At 36.8% G+C, this 25,238-nt stretch overlaps 5 protein-coding genes across 5 annotated transcripts; 4 read left to right on the forward strand and 1 right to left on the reverse strand.

Annotated features, from left to right (window-relative positions):
* The first annotated feature begins 242 nt into the window (after positions 1 to 242).
* On the forward strand, positions 243 to 6,344 carry LOC108228104 (uncharacterized). The gene is made up of 7 exons (XM_017403591.2): positions 243 to 428; positions 1,987 to 2,385; positions 2,464 to 2,516; positions 3,120 to 3,157; positions 3,507 to 3,825; positions 4,100 to 4,401; positions 5,121 to 6,344. Exons 1-7 carry the CDS (start codon positions 401 to 403, stop codon positions 5,767 to 5,769), a joined length of 1,788 nt encoding a protein of 595 aa, XP_017259080.1. The 5' UTR covers positions 243 to 400; the 3' UTR covers positions 5,770 to 6,344.
* Positions 6,345 to 7,419: 1,075 nt separating this feature from the next.
* Positions 7,420 to 11,412, forward strand: LOC108192920 (O-fucosyltransferase 36). The gene is made up of 3 exons (XM_017359459.2): positions 7,420 to 8,873; positions 9,194 to 9,443; positions 11,030 to 11,412. The coding sequence occupies exons 1-3, from the start codon at positions 7,657 to 7,659 to the stop codon at positions 11,204 to 11,206; spliced, it is 1,644 nt and encodes a 547-aa protein (XP_017214948.1). The 5' UTR covers positions 7,420 to 7,656; the 3' UTR covers positions 11,207 to 11,412.
* Positions 11,413 to 12,976: 1,564 nt separating this feature from the next.
* LOC108225146 (uncharacterized) lies at positions 12,977 to 17,960 on the forward strand. The gene is made up of 8 exons (XM_017399964.2): positions 12,977 to 13,330; positions 14,495 to 14,559; positions 14,650 to 14,748; positions 14,926 to 14,973; positions 16,871 to 16,940; positions 17,151 to 17,222; positions 17,358 to 17,480; positions 17,583 to 17,960. Exons 1-8 carry the CDS (start codon positions 13,109 to 13,111, stop codon positions 17,727 to 17,729), a joined length of 846 nt encoding a protein of 281 aa, XP_017255453.1. The 5' UTR covers positions 12,977 to 13,108; the 3' UTR covers positions 17,730 to 17,960.
* Positions 17,961 to 18,754: 794 nt separating this feature from the next.
* On the forward strand, positions 18,755 to 20,457 carry LOC108225901 (protein FAR1-RELATED SEQUENCE 5-like). Its single transcript, XM_064080075.1, has 2 exons — positions 18,755 to 19,122; positions 19,389 to 20,457. The coding sequence occupies exons 1-2, from the start codon at positions 18,755 to 18,757 to the stop codon at positions 20,455 to 20,457; spliced, it is 1,437 nt and encodes a 478-aa protein (XP_063936145.1).
* A 2,425-nt stretch (positions 20,458 to 22,882) lies between these two features.
* On the reverse strand, positions 22,883 to 23,947 carry LOC108225902 (putative ubiquitin-like-specific protease 1B). The gene is made up of 3 exons (XM_017400856.2): positions 23,726 to 23,947; positions 23,268 to 23,594; positions 22,883 to 23,182 (listed from the first exon to the last, which is right to left on the reverse strand). Exons 1-3 carry the CDS (start codon positions 23,945 to 23,947, stop codon positions 22,883 to 22,885), a joined length of 849 nt encoding a protein of 282 aa, XP_017256345.1.
* Between the last annotated feature and the right edge of the window lie 1,291 nt (positions 23,948 to 25,238).

The following is a 25,238-nucleotide window of genomic DNA, read 5'->3' on the forward strand; positions in this document are numbered from 1 at the left end:
GTTCAATAATGATTAATGAAATATTAAAAGATGATTACTATATTTATAAATTATGATTTATGAAATTCGTTTTTATTTATATTTAAAAATTAGTTTATATGTTTCAAAAAGGCAAAAGTACATATATTTATTTTATATTTTATTTTTCACTCCCTCAATAATTTAAATTAAGACAACTAGACTTCAGATTGCCGAAACCGGGTTTCGGAAAAGAAATGTCCAGGCTTTTTTCCCCAAAAATGCAAAGCATCGCAAATAAAAGAAAGAAACCTAGAAATATCTGAACGCAGAACAATATCGTTATCTTTATATTTGCTCCCTCAGTCCCTCCCTTCGTCCTATCGCAGCAGCTCCTACAGCATTCTTTTGCTATATTTATCGATGATTATTCAGTATATACATGAATGACCTTTCCATGCCTTCATTAGGTCAGCTTCTATATCCCATTCTTGCTTTTTCTGTTCATATACTATATAATTCTGTGTTTACTTCTGTTCATTTTTTGATTTATACTGCTCTTCTAAAACTTATGCTTCGTTTGGTCAAGGGAAAATGGAATAATAATTGTTAACAAAACTAATCGGAGAATAGTGGAAAAAACGAGGGAGTGTAATTTTTATCTAATCAGATTTGTGGAATAGTGAGTTAAATGGAGAAGGGGAATGACCGAATTGGAGCAGTCGTTCTCGAGTGAAGCTGTGAGTTTGGTTTAGATTGTTTCCAACGGGATGGAACGGAGGAAGGAATGAAAATTAAGAATGTCGAGCCACCTGTTGGTGCAAAACTGCAAATGGATTCTCAACGAGACAGAATGTTAGTTTTTAGCTAGTAATTATCTTACCACCCGTACTTTTCTGATAAATGCTCTCTCCGTGTCTATTAGGTTACTTACATTGTATTGTTTACAAAGTTTAATTTGATGAGATTCATAGATGATTAGTTTTTTGAAGAATCCGAGAATGATGCCAAGCAAGGTATTAAAAGATAATTTTATATCTATTTATGAGTGAAGTTAGTTGTTATATTTTATATGTAATTTGATTATATAAAATTAATAGATTATTAGGAATACTCGAGGTAATGGTAGACTTGTAGTAGAGCGTAGAGCAATTGAGGACCCCCCCCTCCCCCCTCTCTACTTTACTTCTGTTAGTAGTAGTACGTAAGTATTAATTTCATTATGCTAGTTGTACTATAATTAGAAATTTTTACTTGATTAAGTTTTAGGGTTGCGCTTAGTGTTGTTTAATGTGCATATTCCTCGAAAGCGCAACATTTAATTTTGAAGTGTAAGCGCGCTGCTTTGCCAAAAATGAAATATATGGAGAAGAGCACAAAAGAGAAGGCATATAGGTATTGAGAAGAAGACTATTTTGTAGATGGAGATGTGAGACGGTGAAAGACCTTGAGATGTATATGTATATGAACCAGTATATGTGATGTGGTATGAAAAGTTGAAAATAGGTTATCCTTATTCTTTTTGTCTTCACGTTTTTTTTTTCTAATTTAAAGATAAATTTTGGTTAAAGCATTTTCCTTCATTGTCAAAAGCAAACTAAATAGCAGATATTTGACTCGTGGACGTGTGCCCAGTGTAAAGCTCTATTGATCATGCACTTAAGCGTGCATTTAACAACACTGGTTGGGTTCCTATGGAAGAAGTAATATATTCTATTGTATTCAAACTTTGATTAAGTACTGAAATTGAGATTGAGATTCTAACATAATAGAATTGTATATAATTATACATGTATTATTTATCCAACTAAATTTTTTTTTAACATGTATTTATAAACTAGTTTAAGATTCTATGTATTATTTTCATTAAGTAATTTGGACCCCTGTTGTTTAAAATCATTGGTCTGCCATTTCGTACATGTGTATTTATGTATATATTACATTTTTAAGACGAATGAATAATGCTTCAGCTAACTGCATCTGGCTGATGAGACTCTCTACAACCTTCTTTATGTATTTGTGGCGCAGAGCTTACTTCTTCTCAGCATTTCTTCCAGCTTCATCGCATTTCATTTGGGTCTCAGAAGTTGTATCATTCCTATGACAGGGGACTGTCATTTTTGTGGAGATCTTTCAAGATCTCCACGACACAAAGAGCGTTTAGTGTCAGTCATTTTAAAATGCGATGTGACAGAGTACTGATTAATGCAGTTGCTACTCTTGAACCCAAAATTGTAAATGAGAAGAATGCACATGATGGGCACTGTACATTACATATTCATAGTGATTCAGAAACACTACAACGGGCTGAGCACCAATCTACAAGTGATGATGAGTTGGATGATAGAGAGAAGTTGAGAAGGAAGAGAATCTCTAAAGCAAATAAAGGGAAATCACCTTGGAATAAAGGCAGGAAGCATAGTCCAGGTAGTTAACTAACATCATGCTTGTTGTGGTGCTCTTAAAATTACATGGAATCTTTATCTCTCTTTTTATTCCTTTCAGAAACCCGACAAAGGATTAAAGAAAAGACAAGGCTTGCCATGCAGGATCCTAAGGTGAGGTCATGTGATACAAAAACTGCAAATAATTTGGAAATTAAAAAAAAAAAATCCCAAGTACCGATCCCAAGTAGCAATGATGTAGCAAATTTTTAAATGAATAGTTAAAGATTTGGGGTTAGAATTAGTTTTGTTTTTCCGTTTAAATGTCAAATCGTTATTTGCACAAAAAAGTATTGGTATAATTACTCTAGAGCTGCTGACAATATCTACCATCTTGTCAGCTCGGTCTGACCAGTTTATTTACTTATAATCATCTAGCTTACTTGGAACAATTCTGAATAACCACATTTTGAGTCTATAATCTGAACTCTGGTTTCTGTAAAAATAAGTTTATTTATGACACAAAAACTAGCTCACTGCATGATGCCTCACTTGGTATCCAACAGGTGCACTTAGTATTTGACAAACAGGCATTGAAAGGAATTGAAAGGCACCCTTTTAGCATCTGTTAGATCACAATCGGGCTATTAGTTTTCTCAATAATGGACCACCTAGGTAATTGGAACTTATGCATCTTGATTTGCAGGAACATCCTCACTTCCTAATTGGTATCTGCATTATATTCTAATGTTCAAATAACAAGCTGTTGTCATGCAGGTAAGGATGAAGTTGATTAATCTGGGACATACTCAGAGGTAGAGTATTCTTCTAGTCTCAAAATTACCTCTTTGCCTCATTTTCCTTAGTCCTGGACATGTGTCAATGGGGTGAAAGAGACTTCTAGATTACTGAATACTGGCAAACCATACAGACCAAGTAACTTTCTATTCCACTTGAGCCACTATTAAGACTGAAACATTGAAATTATATTTCCCTGGACTTCTATCGTTTCCTTTCTTGCCTTGTACTTACCCTTGCCATTTACAAATACTATTGGAGTACCTTTTTTTATTTTGTTTTATAGACATGCTCTAACAAATTTCGTTTATTAGCTTAAACCAGTTATTTCGTCCAATTTATATTAAAACTGTATGTATTGTGCAGCAAAGAAACAAGGGTAAAAATAGGGGTTGCGGTGCGAATCGGGTGGAAGAAACGTCGTGAGAAGCTGATGCTGCAGGAAACATGTCATGTTGATTGGCAAAACCTGATAGCTGAGGCCTCAAGAAGGGGATTAACTGGTGAGGAAGAACTACAATGGGACTCCTACAATATCTTGGATGAACAGCTTGAGAAGGAATGGGTGGAAAGTGTTCAACAAAGGAAGAGAGCTCCCAGGCCCAAAGGTAGCAAGAGAGCACCCAAATCAGCAGAGCAGAGAAAAAGAATTTCGGAGGCGATTGCTGCCAAGTGGGCCGATCCTGTAAGAAGTTATAGCATTAATACTTTTGATGTTTAAATATTCTGTTCCGCCATCAGAAGTAATCAATACCTGGAGTTCATAAGTATGTTTCTAACTGGATCCACACTTTTAAACTACAAGGTGTATCCTTCTCTTGACCTTGGAAGGTTTAGTTGATATGGAGCAATCTTAGAGTCATCCTTTTTCCATTGTGGAAATAGAGTGTAGTTATTACTCTACCAGTTGATACTTTTTCTATGTATGAATTTTTTCATTAAAGTATTCTTGGCTCCAGGCTTACCGTGATCGTGTATATACTGGTCTATCCAAATATCATGGCACCCCAATCGGTGCTGACAATCCGAGAAGAAGGCAAAAAAGAGCAAGCACAAGCACAAGCATATTGAAGAAGAAAAAGAACAATGTAACAGATAACCCTGCAGGCAATGAAAGAAAAGCCTCAACTCCACGGTCAAGAATAAAAAGGAGTAATGCGCCCATCTATAAAGATCCTCTGGCGAGTTCAAAGTTGCAGATGATAAAAACTATCAGAGCTGATAGAGAAAATAAAAAAGCCGAAGCCGTGAGAAGAGCAAAGTAAGTTTCATTTCCCTTTTTGCCAGAAATCTGAGTAATATAGTTTCTACTTTCTCTACATATGGAGCTACAAGAAAAGTAACATGTAAAGAGATTATGTGGTTTGGCTGCAAATGCACCGTAAAACAGAGAAAATTAAATTTCTACACAGATAGCAATAAAACCTCTTAGGCTCATCGTTTTTTTGCAATGATAAAGTTTCATTGATGAGACAAATGAATGATTTTATGTCAAATGATGCTGTTCTGCACAGTAGATCAAGCAATTTGTCGCCTTAAAATTAAGTTACTGTCCCACCTCTGCCGTGTGTCTGGTTAATGATATATTGTTTTCTGTAACTACTGTTGTCTATGCCACGTTTGGGCCGACCTTTCTGTTTATACAACCTAGGTTTACAAGTAAAGGGGAGTGGTGTGAAGTGAAACTTGGGTTTGGTTGTCATCAAGCAGCCCTTAATTTTCAATCATTTCATCTTCATCCCTATATGATATTTCTTTTGCCTTGCACTCAACTTCTTCTGTGAAACAACCTGAAGATTTCAGTTGTAGGAGCAAATGATATCGAGTCCCTTCTCTCTTGCCTACATTTTGTTCAAACTTCAAACTGAACCGTGACGCTTTGTTTTTCTTTTGATTCTTAGATAATAGATTCCAAAAATCCCCTTAGCCAGGCCTCTATATTTTGGTCTATAGAACCTCAACGTGGTTGTTATCATGCAGGTTGTTAATTGCTGAAGCAGAGAACGCAGCGAAGGCCCTTGAATTGGCTGCAAGCAAGAGCCCTCTTGCTCAAGCTTCCCTCATTGAAACTAGGAAGCTCATAGATGAGGCAATTCAGTCTATTGAATCAATAGAGGGTAGTTTTGACGAGAATGAGCCAGACAGCCCTTTAAGTCTCAGCGATGTCGAGGACCTTAAATCTAGAGGATTTGTGACAAAGGATCAGATAGAAGTAAATGGAGCCTCACTGTCGAATTTTGATGACATTTCAGACTCTGCTATTGGAAAGTTCAATCTGCAACAATTACTGAACCACGAGGATGAAAATCTACCTAGCAGCTCGTACGATGTAGATTTTATGAATGATATGGACTACTTGAAAGGATTGCTTGATAATGAAACTGATTTGTCTCAGTTGGAACCACTAAACAAGCCCTCTAGCTTAACCCATCAATTGGATCTCCTGGCACCCAATGGTACTACCGCCAAACATGGAAACCCAGTACCAAATGGAGCAAAGTCTGAGTTATTGGAATTAAAGAAACCTCCTAAATCAATAAATTCAAGCAAAGAGAAGCCACCTAAATCAACAAATACAGTCAAAAAGTGGGTTCGCGGAAAGCTGGTTGAAGTGACGGAAGGAGATTAGAGAAAACAACCCTATTTTGAACCAGGCAGGCTAGCTGGCTTTTGTCTCATTCAGCTTTGGTAAGATTAAGGCATTTGAAGCTATGGTCTACATGTTATAATCTGCCAACACTCACCACAAACTGATAGCTTAGTTCGGTGCTGAATAAGTTAGTGTTCTGTAGTTTTGACATTGTTGGCGAAAACGACGTGATCTATGTGATGTCGTATATTAGCAGAAAGAGTAATTGTTGGCCAAAGACTGCTAGTCGTGGTTAAATATGTCCATATTGTTGTCAGTATGCTTGTACTAAGATTGTAGCATGGACGACTTGGTTGTTTGGTGTTTGCCATGATGTGCATTGTGCTGTGTAGCCTTCATCTTCCAAAGCTCCAGGTAGCTGATTAGTAGAGCAAGGATGATATTAAGATAGAGGTGGTTAGGTGACAGTGAAATCATTTAGAATTTCTCTTATTTTATGTAATTTGAACGATTAAGATATGCACCTTGGGCCTCGCTTTTGTACCATATAAACCTGGTCGGCTAGTTTGGTTACTATGTGCTCAGAGGAATAAGACTGGTTAATATTCACAAGATATCTGTTGAAGTTCCCTTAAACAACATAATCTTACATATTTTTTACAACAATTACAATTGGTGCAAGCTAGATTTATTCTACAAGTTAAATTTGTTATATATAAGTAGTATTTATTCTGAGAATAAAGCGCATGAGGGCAACTTAGGATAATTTTTGACTTCCTCCTGTCCCAACTTTTTGAATACATGTCAAAATTTATTAAAAATATTATTGCATAATATAAAAATTAATTATTTGTATGAATCATTTTTTTTTTAAGAAATCAAAGTCTGATTCTGTCTTTAGAAAATTGACACAAATTTGAATGATATTTTGAAGAAATGTTTTAAAGATGGTGGAAGGAACTAGTTATGCATCTCTGTTTATTTTCTTTTGAGATTTTATCATAATGCATCAAGGCGTTTTAGCTGGTGATCTTAGTTATCATCTGAAGATGAAACTTATTGTCTCATTGTCGTTATCTTGTCAACAGATTGTGACCTAACTTGCTTTCCTACCAACTGAAAGGGAAATTAGAACGTCCACGGTTCGGTATCGGTTCAGTTGGCAGTGTTATCTCATCCCCTCTCCAGATTTAAAATTATTTCTTGAAACTGCTAAATTAATATGAATAATATATTAATTTTTGTTATTATCAAAATAATAAAAAATTGTAATTAAACATGACCCTAAATAATGATAATTTGGAGTTTGTTGGTCTATATTAATTTAAGTGTTACTAATTTCACTATATTTATATTTAATAATTTGTATTATTCATTGACCTATATCCATACCGGAAAATGCTTGATACACATAAATGTGTTCAAAATTTTGTACATAATGACATAGTAAATTTTAATCGGAATGAGTTTTTTTTACATCAACAACCTCAATCAAAACTTATCACATCAATGGTCGTATCATGACAGTAGAAATTTGCACAATTTTGTGCACATAGCACTACTCTATTCATATATATTCAATTGTACCGGATTGTAAAAAAAAAAAAACCAAATTTTTTTAAAAAAATTATACATTTCAAAAAGATTAAGAATACTTAAAAAAAAGTCAGCTGTGAAACTGACTGCAGATCTGCTGTAATTCCTAACATTAGATTTCAGTATTTCACCACGCCCCAAATCTGAACAACGTACTTAGGAACTGGATCATGAATCCAAACAGCAGAAAAACACACTAAAATGCAGTGGATACAGGCAGATCTGCGTGCTTAATCTCCACCTTCTGATCCTGCCATGTATGTTTCGCCACTCTACTTACCTCACTGCACTTAATCATTCAGTGTCTCATTCAGATCTTTCCCAACTCTCATGGCAGACAATAACAACCACAACAACAAACATTCAGAAGAACAAGACGAAGAAGAAAATGACACCGAACAATCCATTCTTATCCGTTCATCCAACTCCTCTCCATCTCACCGCCGCTCCGCCTTTCATATCACCAATCCAATCTCTAATTACGCAGCTCGCGGCTGCGTTAACAAGAGGTATCTCTTCGCAATTCTCCTCCCGTTTGTTCTACTAGTTGTCTATTTCACTACGGATTTGAAATCGCTTTTCGTGCGCTCCTCGCTATCGGCTTCTAATTACGAAGACGTTTCGCGAATGCGTGAAGCGGAGTTAACGGCGATGTCGTTGTTACAGAACCAGCAATTACGGCTTATTAAGTTACTGAATGATACTAGTTTTGTTAATCACTCCGCGTATCTTAATTCCGCTTTGCTCTCTCAGATTTCGCTTAATAAACAAATTCAGCATGCTTTACTTTCGTCGCATCAATTAGGAAATGTGGTTGGGGATGGAAATGATGGTAATGAGACGGATTCGAGATATTTTGGTGCTTGTAGGAAAGTAGATGTGAGATTTGCCGAGAGGAGGAGTATTGAGTGGAAGCCGAGAGCGGATAAGTATTTGTTTGCTATTTGTGTGTCTGGACAGATGTCGAATCATTTGATTTGTTTGGAGAAGCATATGTTTTTTGCTGCGGTGCTTGATCGTGTTTTAGTTATTCCTAGTCTGAAAGTTGATTATGATTTTAGTCATGTTTTAGATGTTGAGCATATTAATAAGTGTTTGGGGAGGAAAGTCGTCGTGACATTTGATGAGTTTGCCGAGGCTAAAAAGAATCACCTGCATATAGATAAATTTATTTGTTATGTTTCCCTTCCCACGCCTTGTTTTGTGGATGATGATCACTTGAAGAAATTGAAGGGGTTGGGAGTTTCGTTTAATAAGCTTGACACACCTTGGGATGAGAATGTTAAGAAGCCGACGGTAAGGACTATTCATGATGTCACTGCAAAGTTTTCTTCGAATGATGATGTTCTTGCAATTGGTGATGTATTCTTTGCTGACGTGGAGAGAGAGTGGGTGATGCAGCCAGGTGGTCCTATTGCTCACAAATGCAAGACTTTGATTGAGCCAAGTCGGCTCATTATGCTCACTGCTCAGAGGTTCATTCAAACATTCCTTGGGGAAGGTTTTACGGCTCTTCATTTTCGTCGGCATGGCTTTTTGAAATTTTGGTAAGGGCACCCTACTACTCTCTTATTTGTGCAGATGTGCTTTGATGTTCATATGCAATTTTTAATAATATTCTGATTTTTAGACATATTGCGCACTACAATATTTTGCTAGTATTCTTTAGAGAGAAGAAACTCATGTTAGTAGTACTATGGTCGCTGGTAGCCTGGTAGGTGGTAGCAGAAACTAGAAAGTGAGTGTAGTTTGTGTGTGTGTCACTGCAATGCTTGTTAATCACTGGGCACAAGTTTAGGGAATTTGGGCAAGTTTGTAACAGTAATTTGCATGGTTGTGCCTCTTGACATATTTTTCTATTTGTCAGCAATGCGAAAAAGCCAAGTTGCTTTTTCCCTGTACCTCAAGCTGCTGATTGCATCACGAGAGTGGTGGAAAGAGCTAATACTCCTGTGATATATCTCTCTACGGATGCAGCAGAAAGTGAAACTAGTTTATTGCAGTCGCTTGTCATTTTGAATGGGAAAGCTGTACCACTCATTAAGCGGCCAGCTCGTAATTCAGCGGAAAAGTGGGATGCCTTACTTTACAGGCATGGCCTGCAAGACGATTCTCAGGTAAAGCTTATGATTTGCATCTATGTCAGATTTCTCGACTATTAGTAGGCTGACATACACGACTATATAAATTTTTCTCTCGGAACTTTCTTACTGTCATACCAGTACCAGTTAAAATAAATTCTGACAAGGGAATGTGTTTTGCTTTGGTATATACTTGCTCCATAGTCCACTCCATGTTAAGTATAGACTTGCCTTCTAAGTTACATATTTTTCCTTTTGGTAGTCGAGATATGATAATGCGTTTTGGATTTTTATTTGCTGTCAGATATTTTCCTTGCGCTTTTTATAATATAGCATTAGAAGTAAGAAAACTTCTGCAGAATTTTTGCTTCCATTCTGCAGAAGTAGTACTTCTGGAATGGAAGTAGTATATTTGGCTATGAGCATTATAAAGTAATTCGAGATAATACACCTTAATGATGCAACATGCTGATCTGGATGATTTTTAAATATCTTGACACTTAGGGTCAGGGATGACATTATGCATGTTAAGTACTTTTCTTTAGTATATGGATCTTTTTGTTGCATCCTTATCAGAATTATCTTTCTTTCACATACGAGTAGTTTTTTCTAGGCCTTTCGAGTCCTGAGTGTTTGTGCTTCTCTGTTAGCTGCCTGACCACTGACCCTTTACCCAACTTTGATCATTACTAATGCTATCAGCAACATAAAAATTTGAATAACAATTAGCTATTTATCTCTCATTTTGAAAGATGCTATATTGCTGCTAGTTCCTTGCTGATATTATTTTGTACTTCCTCCGTCTCATTTTAGTTGTCACATTTCTTTTTTTGTTGGTCAAATTGACTAAATTTTGACCAAAGATTATAAATCACTCACTCATTATTTAAAAAAACTGAAAATTACATCTTAAAGTGGATTAAAAGTTACTCCCTCTGTTTTGAAATATAAGTCGTTTGACTTTTTTGCACGTATTTTTAAGTCCTTCGACCACATGCTAAAAATGATTATTTTCGAAGTTTTCTTTTTTTGAATAAAAATATATGATTGATATTATTATTCGGAAAAAGAAAATTTCAAAAACAATGATTTTAAGCTTATGGTCAAAAGACTTAAAAATATGTGCAAAAAAGTCAAACGACCTATATTTCAAAACGGAGGGAGTATTTTCAGTGACATAGTTTTTTTTTTATTTTGTCAATTGATAAAATATTAATAGATTCAAGCCAAATTTTAGTCAATTTGACCGGCACAAAACCAAATGTGACAACTAAAATAGGACGGAGGGAGTAATATATTTTTAAAAACCAATTAAAATGACTGCTCATTGGGAATCCAGTTTTATTGTTGCAATGGCGAATAGATTACGAAAATTTCAATTCCATGTGCAAAACCAAACAAGATCGTGTTTGGAGTCAAGGTCAATTACAAGAAAATTAAATGCTCAATGCTAACATTTGCTTTCACCGAGCCAAACCTTTAACCTTTCCTTTGGTGACCGAGGACAAGGGATATCCGCAGGCTAATCCTTGCAGATATAATAAACAAGTTCTGTATGCTATCTGAGTATTCATGGTATCAATATTAAACTATTGCTGACCAAATGAGTGTTATCATTGAAGGTGGAGGCTATGTTGGATAAGACAATCTGTGCCTTATCTTCTGTTTTCATAGGGTCTTCTGGCTCAACATTTACTGAGGACATCCTGCGGCTCCGAAAGGACTGGGGATCAGCCTCTGAATGTGATGAATATCTATGTGAGGGTGAACAGCCAAATTTTATAGCTGAAGATGAATGAAAGGAACGGGGAAACTCAGTGTCAATTGCAGTCATTTGTTTCTCAATTTTTTGGCATGTATGCTGTATGCATTCATTCTAGTGTATTATAATAGAATGTGCATTTTATCTGTGAAGTATAGATTGATTGTAGCAGACTAACAAGTATTCATATCATTATTCTACCGGAAGATACAATAAGTAAAAGATTTTTTGAATTCGTGGGAATGATTCTTAATAGTAATCTCCCCCCTCTTTATTATAGACTTTGGATCAAACACACGCCATCAATTCCGTGAATCATAGTTTTTATCAACTGAGCAATTTCTTTCAGAGACCGTTTGGAAACATACATTTCATTTCAAATGACAGAATTTGAGTTGTCATTTCAAATTTTCAGATTTATACTAAAATTTGAATATCTGGATTTCAAATGAAATTTAAATCCAAATTCTCAAACAGGTAAATGTATTTTGTCACTCATTGGTCGCAGTCATTAAATATATATTCTCAGCGAGATTGATTTAAATACAGTTTGGACTGAGGTTTGTAACCCTGCGTGCGCACACACGAGTATCTATATTATATTCTTTATCGTTTACGGTCTAAACTTCATAATTCATTCTTTATCGTTTACGGTCTAAACTTCATAATTCATTCGCATTTTGTAACTTAACATTTTTCTGTTAAAAATTTTGTTAATGTTATCTATTTGTTTTTATGATCTCTTTGTCTTGTCTTATTTTTTTGACAAATAAATAATTTTATCGACACAAATTAAGTATGAGAACATAATTAGGACGAACTCTCAAATTGTCAATTATGATCTAACTGTGAAACAAAGATCGAGCTAAACAAATAGCCGTTTTTTTCTCATATCACTTAACACATAGAATATTCAAAAAAATTAATCATAAAAGTATTATAATGACATCTCGACCAATATCACAATTTATCTTCACATAATTATCATCTGTAACGTTCAAAACTATCCATTAATATTAGATCAACAAATGCTTCCAAAATATGAATCAATTTTTTTTTGCTAAATGTGAGCTCTTGTCATCTCCCCTACCGTCCATATGACTATACAAGTCTTATAAATCATCCAAAATATCATATAAATCCTTTCTCACGAAAACTACACACACAAATTTCAAAAAATAACATATGAACATCGTCATTTTGACGAGGGAAAAGATTAGACAGTTTTATAAATAAAGGAATATAAAAAAATGAGCAAACATAATACCTTATTCTGAAGCTAACAACTACTGTATTCAAGTACAAGCGTGTTGCGTATGTTAGGCTCATTATTCTAGTTAAATAATTTGTTATTAAACCTATAAATTATCTAATTTTATTCATTTTATTATTAATCATTCAAAATAATATTTTAAAATATATGGGATATTATACATATTTATCTAATCAATGTGAAAAACATATTTTTTTTTATTATCATGATATATAAAAATAATCTTAAATTCTCTTCCTAATAATTTGGAGATATTCATTCACAACAACTCATATTCAATCTTATTAAATATTTTATGTTTAATACTTATGGGCATATGAAAATATCACAATTTAGAAAGAATTAAATTTAATACTCGTCAGCATATTAAAATATTAAAATATATAAGAATTCATGATGACAAATCGTTATATTGTTTCAAATATTTATCATTTTAAAAAATTAAAAATTTATATAAACTATTAGCTTATACAGCCTGATAAGAGTATTTCTAAACTAATAAATGTAAAACAGCAGTTTGACTGAATACATGAATCAAAAGAAGAAAAAAAACAGATCGACTGCTCTTTTATTTTTTTATCGGTGCTCTTCTCGTCACTCACCGCAGAAACAACAGAGATTCACCAAAACACACACACATACACGTACATTCTAAAATTAATCGAGATGAAAGCGAGAGTGATTGTGTTTCCGATACGAGGGAGGAACTGGTGCTTCAGCCGATCCGTCGAAACGACGTCGTCGGCGATACCAGCATCAACGCGGCAACAACCGCAGTCGCATATTCCTTCCACATTGAAAGAGCTGTGGAACAGAATATACTCGGCTCCTGGGAAGAAGTTCACGCCCTCCAATGCTGAGCTTGTTATTGATTTCGCCTCTAATAAGGTAGTGTGTGTAGTGTGTACGTGCGTTTCGATTATTTAGCGACGGAATTAGGATTTCGAAATAACGTGGATTAAAATATTACTGGTCTTTGATATTTAAATTTTAGTCGGGATTAATAGTTAATATTAAAAATGTGTTCCTGATTATTTAATTGATAGGTGAAATTGGGAGAATTGAAGTGATAGTGTTTGTGCATTCCTGTTATTTTGATTTTAGCATGTGAGGTAATTAGTATTTCTAAAAAATTGGGACCGGTTGAAATTTACTTGGAGGTTATTAAAAAAATGTATTGCTGAATTTGGAGGCAGGAGCCTAGGCTAGCCTTTCCTTGTTCCGCCAGCGATTTAGGGAACTTTTTGCTTATCGTAAAAAAGATCATTGTTTCATGATATTATTGTTTTAATTTTAGTTTACAGGTGAAAATAAGGTGATAATGTATACTTCTAATATACATTTATGTTGTATTTGGTCGGGGTGAATGAAGGAAGGAATGAAATTTGAACTATATTATGGACAATTGTTCAGCAATTTCTTTCATTCCTCCATTCCATTCCTTACGCCCTATACTAGAAGTCACGGGAATGCTCCATTCTCTCCCGTAACCATTTTTTTCTTAAATCTTATCATAACAATTTTGCATGCACTGTTTTTTTTATTAAAACTTCCCTCCTATCTCTAATATTTTCTTTTATTTTTACTCATTCCATTCCATTCCATCCTCCCAACCAAACACAACATTAAGGTGTACGGGCATACATTTGTTTCAATTGCAACTCAAATCTCAACTCGTCTGTGAGGCTTAGGAACTCGACTAAATGCCAGGGATGTACTAGAACTTACATGCGTTATGATGATAGGAATATTTGTAAATCAAGTTGCTAATAATTTCCTACTTTTTTTGTACAAATTTGAACTATAAGTTGATTTTAAGTATAAGCTAGTAAGACAAACAGGTTCTCAACCTTAACGATTTTATTTTTTATTTTTAATAACAAATTCGTTGTTTTCGAATCTTTGAGGATGTTAAAATATGAGTAGAGAGAGATTGACTTCAAATTGTCTCGGCCAGATAGTTTTAATATTAACTCGGTTGGATGTGAGAGGGAATATAACATGACCGTTTTAAACTCTATAACTATCAACTAATTTATGCCCTCTGTACAGATGAATAATGCTTGGATTGCCCTTGAAACTGCGCCTGCAGGTAGTCTTAAAAACAAGATTCACGGGTATGTTATATTAGTTGTTTATAATATGCCTTTTGTGAAATGATGCATTGAATAGTTTGTAATTTTTCTTTTTTGTTCCTTATTTTGTAGTGTGGGGCTTAAACTTTTGTCCCGTGTTAAGCCCTCTGAGATCCTCTTGAAATCTATAACAAAAGACGTTACAAAGGTTGAAATTATGTACCCTTTAAGGTTGGTTTCATCTTCCTCTAATACTTAGCTGTTTACGAATATGCTTTATTGGTCATAGTTTTTAGTGCCTTCAATATGGATATGGGGAATTGCTTAATATAGCATCTATATGAAGCTCCACTTTGAAGATAATTTAGTATCTATATTGTCTAGTAACCTTTTTTGCACTGATTGCAGTTTGAATGCAAGACTTGTGCGACGAAGGTTACGTCATATTGCCTTAAGGTAACTCTAATCTGTCCATTTTCAATCTTTTTAGATGCTTATGATATGTAAAAACAGTTGATGGATGTCATGATTATTGCTTATGCTGCCAGCTCTGCTTGTTAGTTATGGGTGATTCATCTTTTAATATTTAATTATTAGTAAGCCAATTATTCTCTTTTTCTTTAACCTTCGGGTGATTGTTGCTACAGTGGCATTAATTCAGTTATGCTATATATATATATGTATACTGGTATGAAGCTGATTTTTGGATGAAATGGCCTGATATAAGTACCCCTGTCGCAAGAATGAAACTCAAAGGAATTGACGGTGGCTAGTATTTCTTAAAAACCCAATAAAATCAGCCTATAACATGACAAACCATTTTGACCTTGTTATGATCCTGTTTCTAGCTAACGTGGGCTAGTTCAAAGTCAGTTATATCTGAAATTAGTATGGCTTTAGATTTCTTTGTTTCTCCCTCTCAAGTAGTAAGCGTATGCTGCTGCTGTCTCTCTTTCCTCATAAGTTCTAAAAGGTGTTTTGAACGTGAGTGTGTTCTTGGCATTTCCTTGTGATTGTTATGGACCACAAATGTGACTTGATTAAGATGACTGTCAAATTTAATTTAGTTAATAAGAGGTGAGTGTCACTAAAATTCACCCATTCTTTAGGAGAAGGTACATTTTTAAATTGGTTGACGTATGGCAGGGTAGTGCCACTACAACACTGAGATTAGGAGTCGGTCTGGAACACTGGTCTCCCTTTTCTAAATATACTAGTGCTACAGCTTTTGTAATAAGCAACGTGGTTTGGATATAATTTCTGGGTGCTGCCTCTTTATTTGTGGACAGGCTTCTTTGATATCGTAATAGAACTTTTATCTGCAGACAGAAGGAATTTGAGGTCAAGGGTCAGGATCTGGAATTTGATGTTTAATAGCTCTTTATAAAGGAAGACATTGAACTCAGATCTGGCAATTGGTGTCGTGTCGTGTACTTTTTTGCGTCTTGTACTTAAACCCAAACACGACACGAAATTGGTTCATGTACCTGAAACCCAAACACAAACACGACAAGCAAAATAAAGAAAAAACACGAAATTAAACAAAACTTTTTTGTTTATGACAATATACAATATGATACACGAAAATACACGACACGAAAGTACACAAAAAATACACGAAATCAAAATTTTATATATATTAAAATATATATATACATATTTATTATTTAGATATTGATGATTAATTAATTTATACATATTAATTATTTAATTGATTTATATCTTTTTTGTATATAAAATTTTACTAAAAACATCGAATTATTTACCATAAATATTGTTATTAAAATATATTAACATATATTATAAATTATTAATTTAATTAATTAATTATGTCGTGTATCCTTGTCGTCCTGTACTCAAAACGAAAATACGAATACTAAATATTTGTGTCGTGCCGTTATAAAATTGCCTTCGTGTATAAAATTTCCTGGATTTGAACTACAGATTGAGATTTCATGACTAAACTAATTAGCATGTTTTTGGTCATGCTACCGTTGGATTTTCTCGCTAAAAACCAAGTGTCTGTGTAATGTATACCTAATAGATAAAACGAATATTCTCTAACAGCATTCACAGACAAACTAATGAATATCTTGGAAAAATGAGTCCATAGTTGCTGCATTAAACAATTTTGACTGGATACTGGAGGAACCTGAGAAGCATAATTTCTTCAGCAATTTAGTTAAACTTAACTTATATGGTGACGGTGACTTCTCTGTGAATCTCAGTTAGGAATTTCCAACTTCATTCCAAAAAAAAAAAAAAAAATTGCGAAAAGAATATAAGTGTCACAATATTAAGTGTAACATTCATTAGATAACATACTAATTGAAAGAACAAAAATTATTGACAGGGGGACCATTATTCACAAGAAGTACTTCTATGGATCGTTGTCCTTGCTTCCGCTTACTACAGTTTTCACGGTATGTGATGTGTAAAGCAGCTTCTTCTTTTTACTTTTATTAAATTTACAATTTACAATTGATTCTTACTGCTAATTTCTGCTCAGTGCAGATTATCCTATATCAAATATCTACTGCAGGGATGTCGTAGCTAAACAAACTATAGCAAATATTCAATTCGAGGCCTTGCTTTTTAAAGTTGTCTTGTTAACTTCTTTCTAAATATTACAGGTTTTGCCTCTGCCTAACATACCCTTTTTTTGGATTTTGTTCCGCACTTATTCTCATTGGAGGGCTCTACAGGTGTGACAATCTCTCTTCACCCCTTAAGTCCATCCTTTTTCTTATGTGAATTAATTAACTGAATCCTTACTTCAGTCATTTTCTTTGCTTAACCAACTCTTTCACATTAATTTCTCCTACACATATCGGTTTTAGGGAAGCACAAAACTTCTTCAACTAGTCTCGGACTCTGGAAACCACATGTCGTCATCTGCAACTACTAGCACGGAAGAGTTAACCACTAACAAAAAAGATCATGGCTCACTCCATCCTCAATGGGTATGGATTATGTCATTCATCTCTGCAGAATAATGTTGGTTTTTTAGCATTCATCAATAAATATGTTAAATTGCTAAGAAAAATTATATGTTATGGAATCAGGTATTGCTGCCGTCAAAAGAGCTGGAGGAACAAATTTCTCGTGAAAACGTCAATGAAGGTCTAAGCAAGTGTAGTGTATCAAAAATCTGCAAATCTTATAATTTAAACATCATAGATGTTATGAAGTATGAGAAATCATTGTATTAGGAACAGCTGAGAGTATGTTTGTTCCCGTAGAAGAACTGGAGGAATTGCAAGTTTTTGATAGTTCATTGAATTTCAACAATTAGATTCCATCTTCCTGAAATGTGAAAGATTTTAATTGGTGTACTCAGATGCTACATGAAATAGTCATGATACTTGTTTTGTTTTGAATTTTGTCCCCCACATGCAGTCATGGAGGCAGTATAAATAATGGAAGAACAGTCTGTTCCAATATATTTAGGAGTACTGTAAATTTTCTCTGTTCCAGTACTTTCAGTATATAAACAAGGCAGCTAATAATTAGTTTAAAGATCGGTAGTTGAGTTTAGAGGTGTCCCGTTTCCTTATAGTCAAACAGAAAAACTCGGGTATCTTTTACGGTTTATTATAATCTCCGTTTCAATATACAAAATTTTAGTATTGATTTTTAAAGAAGGGTCTTGTTCCCTGACATGTGGTTGTCAGGGAACAGTTATTTAACAACCTACTCCCCAGCCGTTGGATCGACAATCCAACGACTGGGGTAAAAAATTCGTTTTTAAGTGTCCGCGGTAAATAACCGCGGATACACTCTCTTTCCTCGTTTTATTACGCGGACACATAGTGTATCCGCGGTTATTTACCGTGGAAACTGCAGTGAGAAACAGAGTGCATCCGCGGTTTTTTAGTGCGGACAATCCAGAGAGAACCACAAACTCCCTTATAACCTAGGTGATGAACACAATTTGTATCAAGATATTTTGGAAATGCAGAGCTGATTTCTGGTGGTTTTTGTGAGGAATCTCATCCAACTTCCATCTTTGTCTTTGGTAAGCTTAATTTGTTGTAGTGTTTTGCATTATTTGTTGTGTTGTAATGGATAAAATGTTTGCAAGATTTGAAGGTAGAAAAAGTTTGAAAAAATCCAAGAATGTTGATGTACATGATGATAAAGTTGAATGTGGTAATGATAGAGACAATATTAAGTATGTTGAAGTTGTTGATAGTGATGATGAGGAGTTAGTGAAGAATTTGATGAAAGTGAGAAAATGTATGATGATATAGGTAGTATGCATGAAAGTAGTGGTAATTTGCATGATCATGGTGAGGATAGTGTTGATGGAGATGACCCTATTATTATTCCCTACTTGAATCAACAATTTCCTAATTTACAAGCCGGGGAGAATTTGTTTAGGGCGTATGCTTTAAAGAATGGTTTTGAAACTAAGATACAAAACACACAGAAGCGTGCCAAAGATAAATCCATATATGGTCGAATGTATGTTTGTAATTTAGCGGGAGAAAATCGTGGGAAAAACCCCGTTGATGACGATGAAATTTTGATTGGTAGTCTTGGTAGTGTTAAGGGCAAACGGCGTAGAGATGTGCTTCCTAGGAGTGGTTGCAAAGTTAGAATGTACTTGGTTAATAAGAAAAAAAAAGTCATTGGGAGATAACCGCTTTGGAATTAGAACACAATCACGAAGTTGTTACTCCTTCTAAGATTAGTTTGATAAGACGGGAGAGACGTGTGACCGCGGCACAAAAAAATTTGATCAAGACCTTACATGTTTCGGGTGTCCAACCAAGACAACAAATGAATATATTTGGTAAAATGCACGGAGGAGCGGAACAAGTAGGTTTTAATAGCCAACATTTAAGAAATGTCGTACGTGATTTTAGGAAGGACAACATGGGAGTTAATGATGCTCAAGCCGGTTTGGATTTGTTGTACCGTTTGCAAGAAGAGAACGGCGGTAAGTTTTTCATCAAGACTCTCCTCGATGACGAACAAAGATTGAAGTGTCTTGTATGGGTCGATCCCCGCTCTTTGATGGCCTACAAAAACTTTGGTGATGTGGTTGCGTTTGACACTACATATCGAACTAATAGGTATGCTATGCCGTTTGTGCCTTTCACCGGAGTCAACCATCACTATCAATCAATACTTTTTGGTTTTGCACTCGTTCGGGATGAATTGAAGACAACTTTTGAGTGGGTTTTGAGTACTTGGCTAGAAGCAATGGAAGGCAAAGAACCCTTGGCTATCATAACCGATCAAGATCAAGCCATGACCGCGGCTATTGAATCACAACTTCCGAACACATCACATTTGTTATGCTCATGGCACATTAGCAACAAATTCCCCGAGAAACTTGCAACATATTATTCCAAGGAAGGGTTTAAATTTGATTTCAACAATTGCATATATCACTCTTTGACTGAAGTTGTGTTTGAAGATCGGTGGAAGGCTTTGGTTTTGAAGTACAATTTGGAAGGCAATACATGGCTTCAAGGGTTATATGCTTTGAAGCATAAGTGGGTCGAGGCTTACAGAAGAAACACTTTTTCTGCGGGTCAAAAGACCACATCAAGAAGTGAAGGAATGAATGCCTTTTTCGATGCCTATGTTGGTTCTTGCACCGGTTTGAAAGATTTTGTAGAGGGTGCACAAAAAGCTTTGGAGAGGCAATTCATGCGTGAGAAAGACGAGAATTATGTGACGTTTCATAGAAGTCGCTGCATGCAAATGAAAACCGCTCTGGAGCACCACGCAGCTTCCATTTATACGAAAGAAATGTTTCGAAGATTTCAGGAACAATTGGTTGAATCATCTAAGTACTTTGTGGAGAAAGATAGAGATCGGTCCTTGGAAGATGTTCAAGACACGTTCTACAAATGTTATAGACCGTTGATGCGTGCTTCTCAGAGAACCACGTATCTTGTATCATTCAACAAGGCGTCATTATAGGGTTCATGCATTTGTAGAATGTATGACAATGTTGGCATACCATGCCGTCACATTATTGCCGTCTTGACGAAGAGGTGTGTGGCGGAACTACCGGAACATTTTGTGAAACGGCGTTGGACAAGGAACGCCAATAGAGTTGATGGCAAGTTGCCATATCACACGTCCGTATTTCAATCACCATCACATGAAATGACTCCCACGGAAAGATTCAACCACATGACATTACTTACCATGGCGTTTAGTCATAGTTGCATGACATCGAAAGAGCGGTATGAGTATGCCGTTGGGGCTATTAATCGGGAAACAGAAATACTTGAGAGCATGCCCGTTGACGGGGTCGAAAATGAAGGAGGTGAATTAAATCCAAAAACAACTCAAGAAGGTGGTGAGAAATTGCATGAGAGTATCCTTGACCCCTTGGTGTCGAAAACAAAGGGACGGAAAAAAGAGCACCGCTTTAAAAGCCCCGTTGAGGAACTTACAAAAACAAAAAGAAAATGCCGATATTGCAATATGTTGGGACATGATGTGAGGACGTGTCCCAAAAAAGAAGAAGATGATTTAAGAAAAGCTTAAACTGCCCAATTGTAATTGACATTTTAATTAAATTTCCCTTATGTTTTAGTTGTGGTTTATTTGTCCTTCGTATGAGTTGGTGTAACTAACTTGTTCTTTGTTGGATTTATAGGTGAAATGTCCGACGGTTCGGATAATGAGTCAGTATCACACGTCAGCAACTCAATCTCGGACTCGGAAGAAATGTGTGATTCACCTAGTTTTAGCTTCTTAGAGGTCGCGATTCGTGAGCTCGACGAACTTGCAGAAATGTACGAACCACCATCCCACTCGGAAGAAATGTGTGATTCACCTAGTTTTAGCTTCTTGGAGGAAGCAATTAATGAGCTGGACGAATTGGCACAGATGCACGAACCACCTCCCCAATTGGAGGAAGAAGACACCGAGTTGTACCCGCCTGAGGAAGCGGCCTACCGGTCAAGAAATTGGACCGAAGCTTGTCAGTGGTGTGCAAGCGATAACATGTTCGAAAGGGTGGCTTATAACTTGACCCCATATTTTGTACCTTTTCTGAACTTGGTAAGGACTATCCCAATGGGCCAAGTATCGTTGTGGGATGGTGGTGATGTTGTGACGTGTGATAGGATAGCCGACATTATGAAGTTGAGGCCTCGCCCGGGTTGCACGCGTGACCAAATGCGAATTGAATATGTCAAGGGGTGGGTGTCCAACCTTCGTGGTGATGATACGGGGAAATGGATAACGCGCAAAGAACCATGGAGCAAATTTCGTCTCTACGATGGGTCTAATAGCATTCATGTCACACTATGGAATGATCACAATACGCATGCCAATGTGACCGAAGGTGTGCTCCGTGAAGGTTGTGTTGTTGTGCTGTATTGGGTGGCATGCTTCATTAGAGCGGATGCGACGCCCGGGCATTCCACGCACCGACTATCGGGAGGCTTCTCCAACATTTTAGCAGTGTTTAGTTACTTAGCTTCCTCGTACCTGATTAATGTTGATTAATGACAATATTATGTAGTAATTTCTTTCTTAGTGCTAACATTGTGAAAATGATACGAGGTCGTAGGATTACTTCAATTATGGTGTTTCTAGTCTATTGTAATTTATTTATGATTTTTGAACGTGTCTATTCACGGCAATATGCATGCAAAGTTCACAAAATTGTTGAAAGTGGTCATTTTCTAAACAAATGGCAATAAGTAATGAAAACTTATTGTATCAACTTTTAAAAGTCATAATGTGGTTAAGGGGTCCTAGAAGAGTATATATGAGCATGAAAGACAGTAAGAGGGAGACAAAAAAAATAATGCCACTGGAATATCCGCGGTAAATAACCGCGGACACTCCAGTCCATCCGCGGTTATTTACCGCGGATACTCCAGTGGCAACAGGTGAAATGTGCAGCTTGTTTCTGCACATTCCCACCTGTTTTTAACAGTGTCAAACAGTTCCAACTACATCAAAAACTGAATAAACAGCATTCCAACAACAATTTCTCAAAAAAAAAATCAACCAAATTTTGCGAAGCCTTCAAATATGGCCCAAAACGTCAAAAATTCTCAAACATCCAAAAAATGACTATACTCCAAAAAATCTCAAATTTAATCACAATATAGAGGTTGACATTCCTAACAATATGCAATAAAGGGGCGGGGGAAACTCAAACGAGAAACACATAAACAAAAATTGAATGAAAGGGGTAGGGGGTGGACACGGTCGATAAACGACCGATATAATCAACAACCAAGATCTCATGAGATTGAAATAAAGACAACTACATCGTTCAACTTGAATAAATAAAACGTAAATGTCATAAACTACGAGACTACGAAAATGTCATAAACTACGAGACTACAAAAATATCATAAACTACATAAATGTCCTATTCCTTGGCTCCTTCTAGCCTTTGCCGCATAAGATGACTAGGGATTCGCCTCGCTCTCCCTTTCTGAAGCTCTTTGGCAATCCTAAAGCGGAATAGGTCAACATCCGAAGTATCCCACGTCAAGGTGGAGAGGTCATAACCTTGCAAGGTGTAGTACATGTACTTGCAGACGAAGACCCCGCAATCAAAATGATTTTGCTGCTTCGGCATTTCATCCCAAACATGAACTAGAGGGTCCTCTTGCGGGAACTTTTGACCCTTGGCAAGAAAACGAAGCATCCCTCCAAGTACACCGACCTACAAACAACAAAAACATGAAAACAAACATCAGAACAAAACCATCATGTATATTAGTAGAAGAGGAGTGTGAAGGATTTAGTACCATTGCTTCTTTTTCGTCTGGATATTCAGCCTTATCGTTCAAAGGATCGAGAACCATGATAGCCCACTTCTTCACAGCAAAGACCATGAGAATCCAGTGATTGTTATTGACATTTGCGGGAACAAATATGTAGTCCACCTGGTTGATTGGTGGACCAATCCCACAACTTCCCCACTTCAAATAAAAGTGCTTCACCCTCTCCGTCATTTTTTTGTAGTCCAATTCCATGGCCAACGGGACGAAGAAGGGATCCATGAAGTAGTACGTAGGCTCCCTGGTGTGAATGCCCTCTGCAGCAATTGCTTCCTCCCGATCACGTAACAGCCACTGCATCAAATTATCATATATACAGAATTAAACAGAATTATACAAAGACAAATATAAATGAACGTACAACATTAAACAGAATTATACAAAGACAAACATAAATGAACGTACAACATGAACAGAAATTGTACCATGTATGTGTAGATGATCCGATCATCTAACCATCCACCGGGGGCCAGACTCTGCATTGAAATAGGGGCAAGCGTGAACATAAGATCATGTCTTATACCACCCTCGAGACCCACAGTCATACCTTTCCCCCATCCCCAGTCTCTCCGGATAGTATCCATCTTCTCCTGTGTCAGCCTTTTGCTAATCAGCCATTTCTGTTCCGCGGGGCGGCGAACAGTCATCTTCTAGGGCCTTGAAGAAGAAGGCTCTGTAAGGTCTGCAGAGATATGTTGAGACGGCTGTGTCATATCAACGACATCGTGTGAAAAGCTGTCTGCAACTAACGGCCTCTTGGCAGAAGAAGAGAGATGGGCATGCTCCAACGCCGGGGGCGTATATGCCGGGCCTCTAACCGTCTGCATGAATCGGCAATACGGCTCAATAAATATAGGAGCAATCCTGCTAAACTCGTCATGATACTCTGGCGGTATGGTAGAGTCTATCCTCTGCAGGCATTCCAGACCCTTCTGGATCTGCATACAGTTTTATGCAATGCAATCAAAAAAGTGACCAAGCTTCATCTGTGTAGGGAGATAAAAGTACAAACTTGAATACAAATGAAATGGGAGATAAACTTACAAGCTGATAGGCCTGGAAGTTGTCAAACAACTCCCGAGTAGAGTACTTAGGCTGCGGCACTAGCTCTGGCTTCCCGACTCGCAATCGAGAAATGTCCGTGTACCAATGCATGTATCCGGTGTCATCCACTGAGTGAGAACGGTGAGCCACTACAACCTCAGGGTGCTCCACGAAACGGGACCACTCACCAATCTCCGCAAACCATATAGCACGCCAATCAATAGGATTCCAAGGCAGCTTAGGCTGCCTGTACTCTGTCATCGAAACCGGGGGAGGTGGGATGCCCTGTGGCAGTCCAAACTGTCTCAACACTCGCTCGGGATGCTGGTACTACATAATGTCATAACAAAGCAATGGTACCCTAGCTAGGCCAACAAAATGTGCCTCCCAATCCTCAGCAGAAATGTCATGATCCCCGTCTGAATCCTCCTCTATCTCGTGAAAATGAGCATAGGGCGTCCAACTAACTATATCGCTAGCAACTCCATCAAACTCGCCTCTGTAATGTGGCAAGCTATGATGAGGAGCCGCTGAACTATCCCGCCTCCCCCGTTTCCTCTTGCCGCCCACAATCCAACCCTCTCCGGTATCCTCCTCCTCCACAGTCTCATCCAAAATATCATCCTCATTTCCCTTCCCCTTCCCCTTCCCCTTCCCCTTCCCCTTTCCCTCCTCCTCCTCCTTACCCTTCCCCGTCTTACCCTTACTCCCCTTACCCTTCAACTCCTCCTTCCCTTTACCCTTCCCCATCCCCTTCTCCTTCCCCGTCTTCCCCGTCTCCTTCCCCGTCTTCCCCTTTTTCCCCTTACTCTGGACCTCAACAACCTCCTCCTCTACCAGCTCAATCTCATCAGGCCTGGCCCAGAACTCAGCTACCGGGTAACTATCCCTGCT

Source organism: Daucus carota, chromosome 6 (genome assembly GCF_001625215.2).
Source record: "Daucus carota subsp. sativus chromosome 6, DH1 v3.0, whole genome shotgun sequence".
Lineage (NCBI taxonomy): Eukaryota > Viridiplantae > Streptophyta > Magnoliopsida > Apiales > Apiaceae > Daucus > Daucus carota.

Excerpts from the sequence above, each read along its gene's own strand:
- LOC108228104 (XM_017403591.2), top strand. The coding sequence starts at position 401 with ATGAATGACCTTTCCATGCCTTCATTAG. Across the intron at positions 2,386-2,463 it reads AGGCAGGAAGCATAGTCCAG|AAACCCGACAAAGGATTAAA; the intron begins GTAGTTAACTAA and ends TATTCCTTTCAG. Across the intron at positions 3,158-3,506 it reads AATCTGGGACATACTCAGAG|CAAAGAAACAAGGGTAAAAA; the intron begins GTAGAGTATTCT and ends TGTATTGTGCAG.
- LOC108192920 (XM_017359459.2), top strand. The coding sequence starts at position 7,657 with ATGGCAGACAATAACAACCACAACAACAAACATTCAGAAGAACAAGAC. Across the intron at positions 8,874-9,193 it reads CATGGCTTTTTGAAATTTTG|CAATGCGAAAAAGCCAAGTT; the intron begins GTAAGGGCACCC and ends TCTATTTGTCAG. Across the intron at positions 9,444-11,029 it reads GCCTGCAAGACGATTCTCAG|GTGGAGGCTATGTTGGATAA; the intron begins GTAAAGCTTATG and ends TTATCATTGAAG.
- LOC108225146 (XM_017399964.2), top strand. The coding sequence starts at position 13,109 with ATGAAAGCGAGAGTGATTGTGTTTCCGATACGAGGGAGGAACTGGTGC. Across the intron at positions 14,974-16,870 it reads TTACGTCATATTGCCTTAAG|GGGGACCATTATTCACAAGA; the intron begins GTAACTCTAATC and ends AATTATTGACAG. Across the intron at positions 17,481-17,582 it reads GCTCACTCCATCCTCAATGG|GTATTGCTGCCGTCAAAAGA; the intron begins GTATGGATTATG and ends TTATGGAATCAG.
- LOC108225901 (XM_064080075.1), top strand. The coding sequence starts at position 18,755 with ATGTATGATGATATAGGTAGTATGCATGAAAGTAGTGGTAATTTGCAT. Across the intron at positions 19,123-19,388 it reads AGTGGTTGCAAAGTTAGAAT|GAAGGACAACATGGGAGTTA; the intron begins GTACTTGGTTAA and ends ACGTGATTTTAG.
- LOC108225902 (XM_017400856.2), bottom strand. The coding sequence starts at position 23,947 with ATGACTGTTCGCCGCCCCGCGGAACAGAAATGGCTGATTAGCAAAAGG. Across the intron at positions 23,595-23,725 it reads GGATCATCTACACATACATG|TGGCTGTTACGTGATCGGGA; the intron begins GTACAATTTCTG and ends AATTTGATGCAG. Across the intron at positions 23,183-23,267 it reads CAGACGAAAAAGAAGCAATG|GTCGGTGTACTTGGAGGGAT; the intron begins GTACTAAATCCT and ends TGTTGTTTGTAG.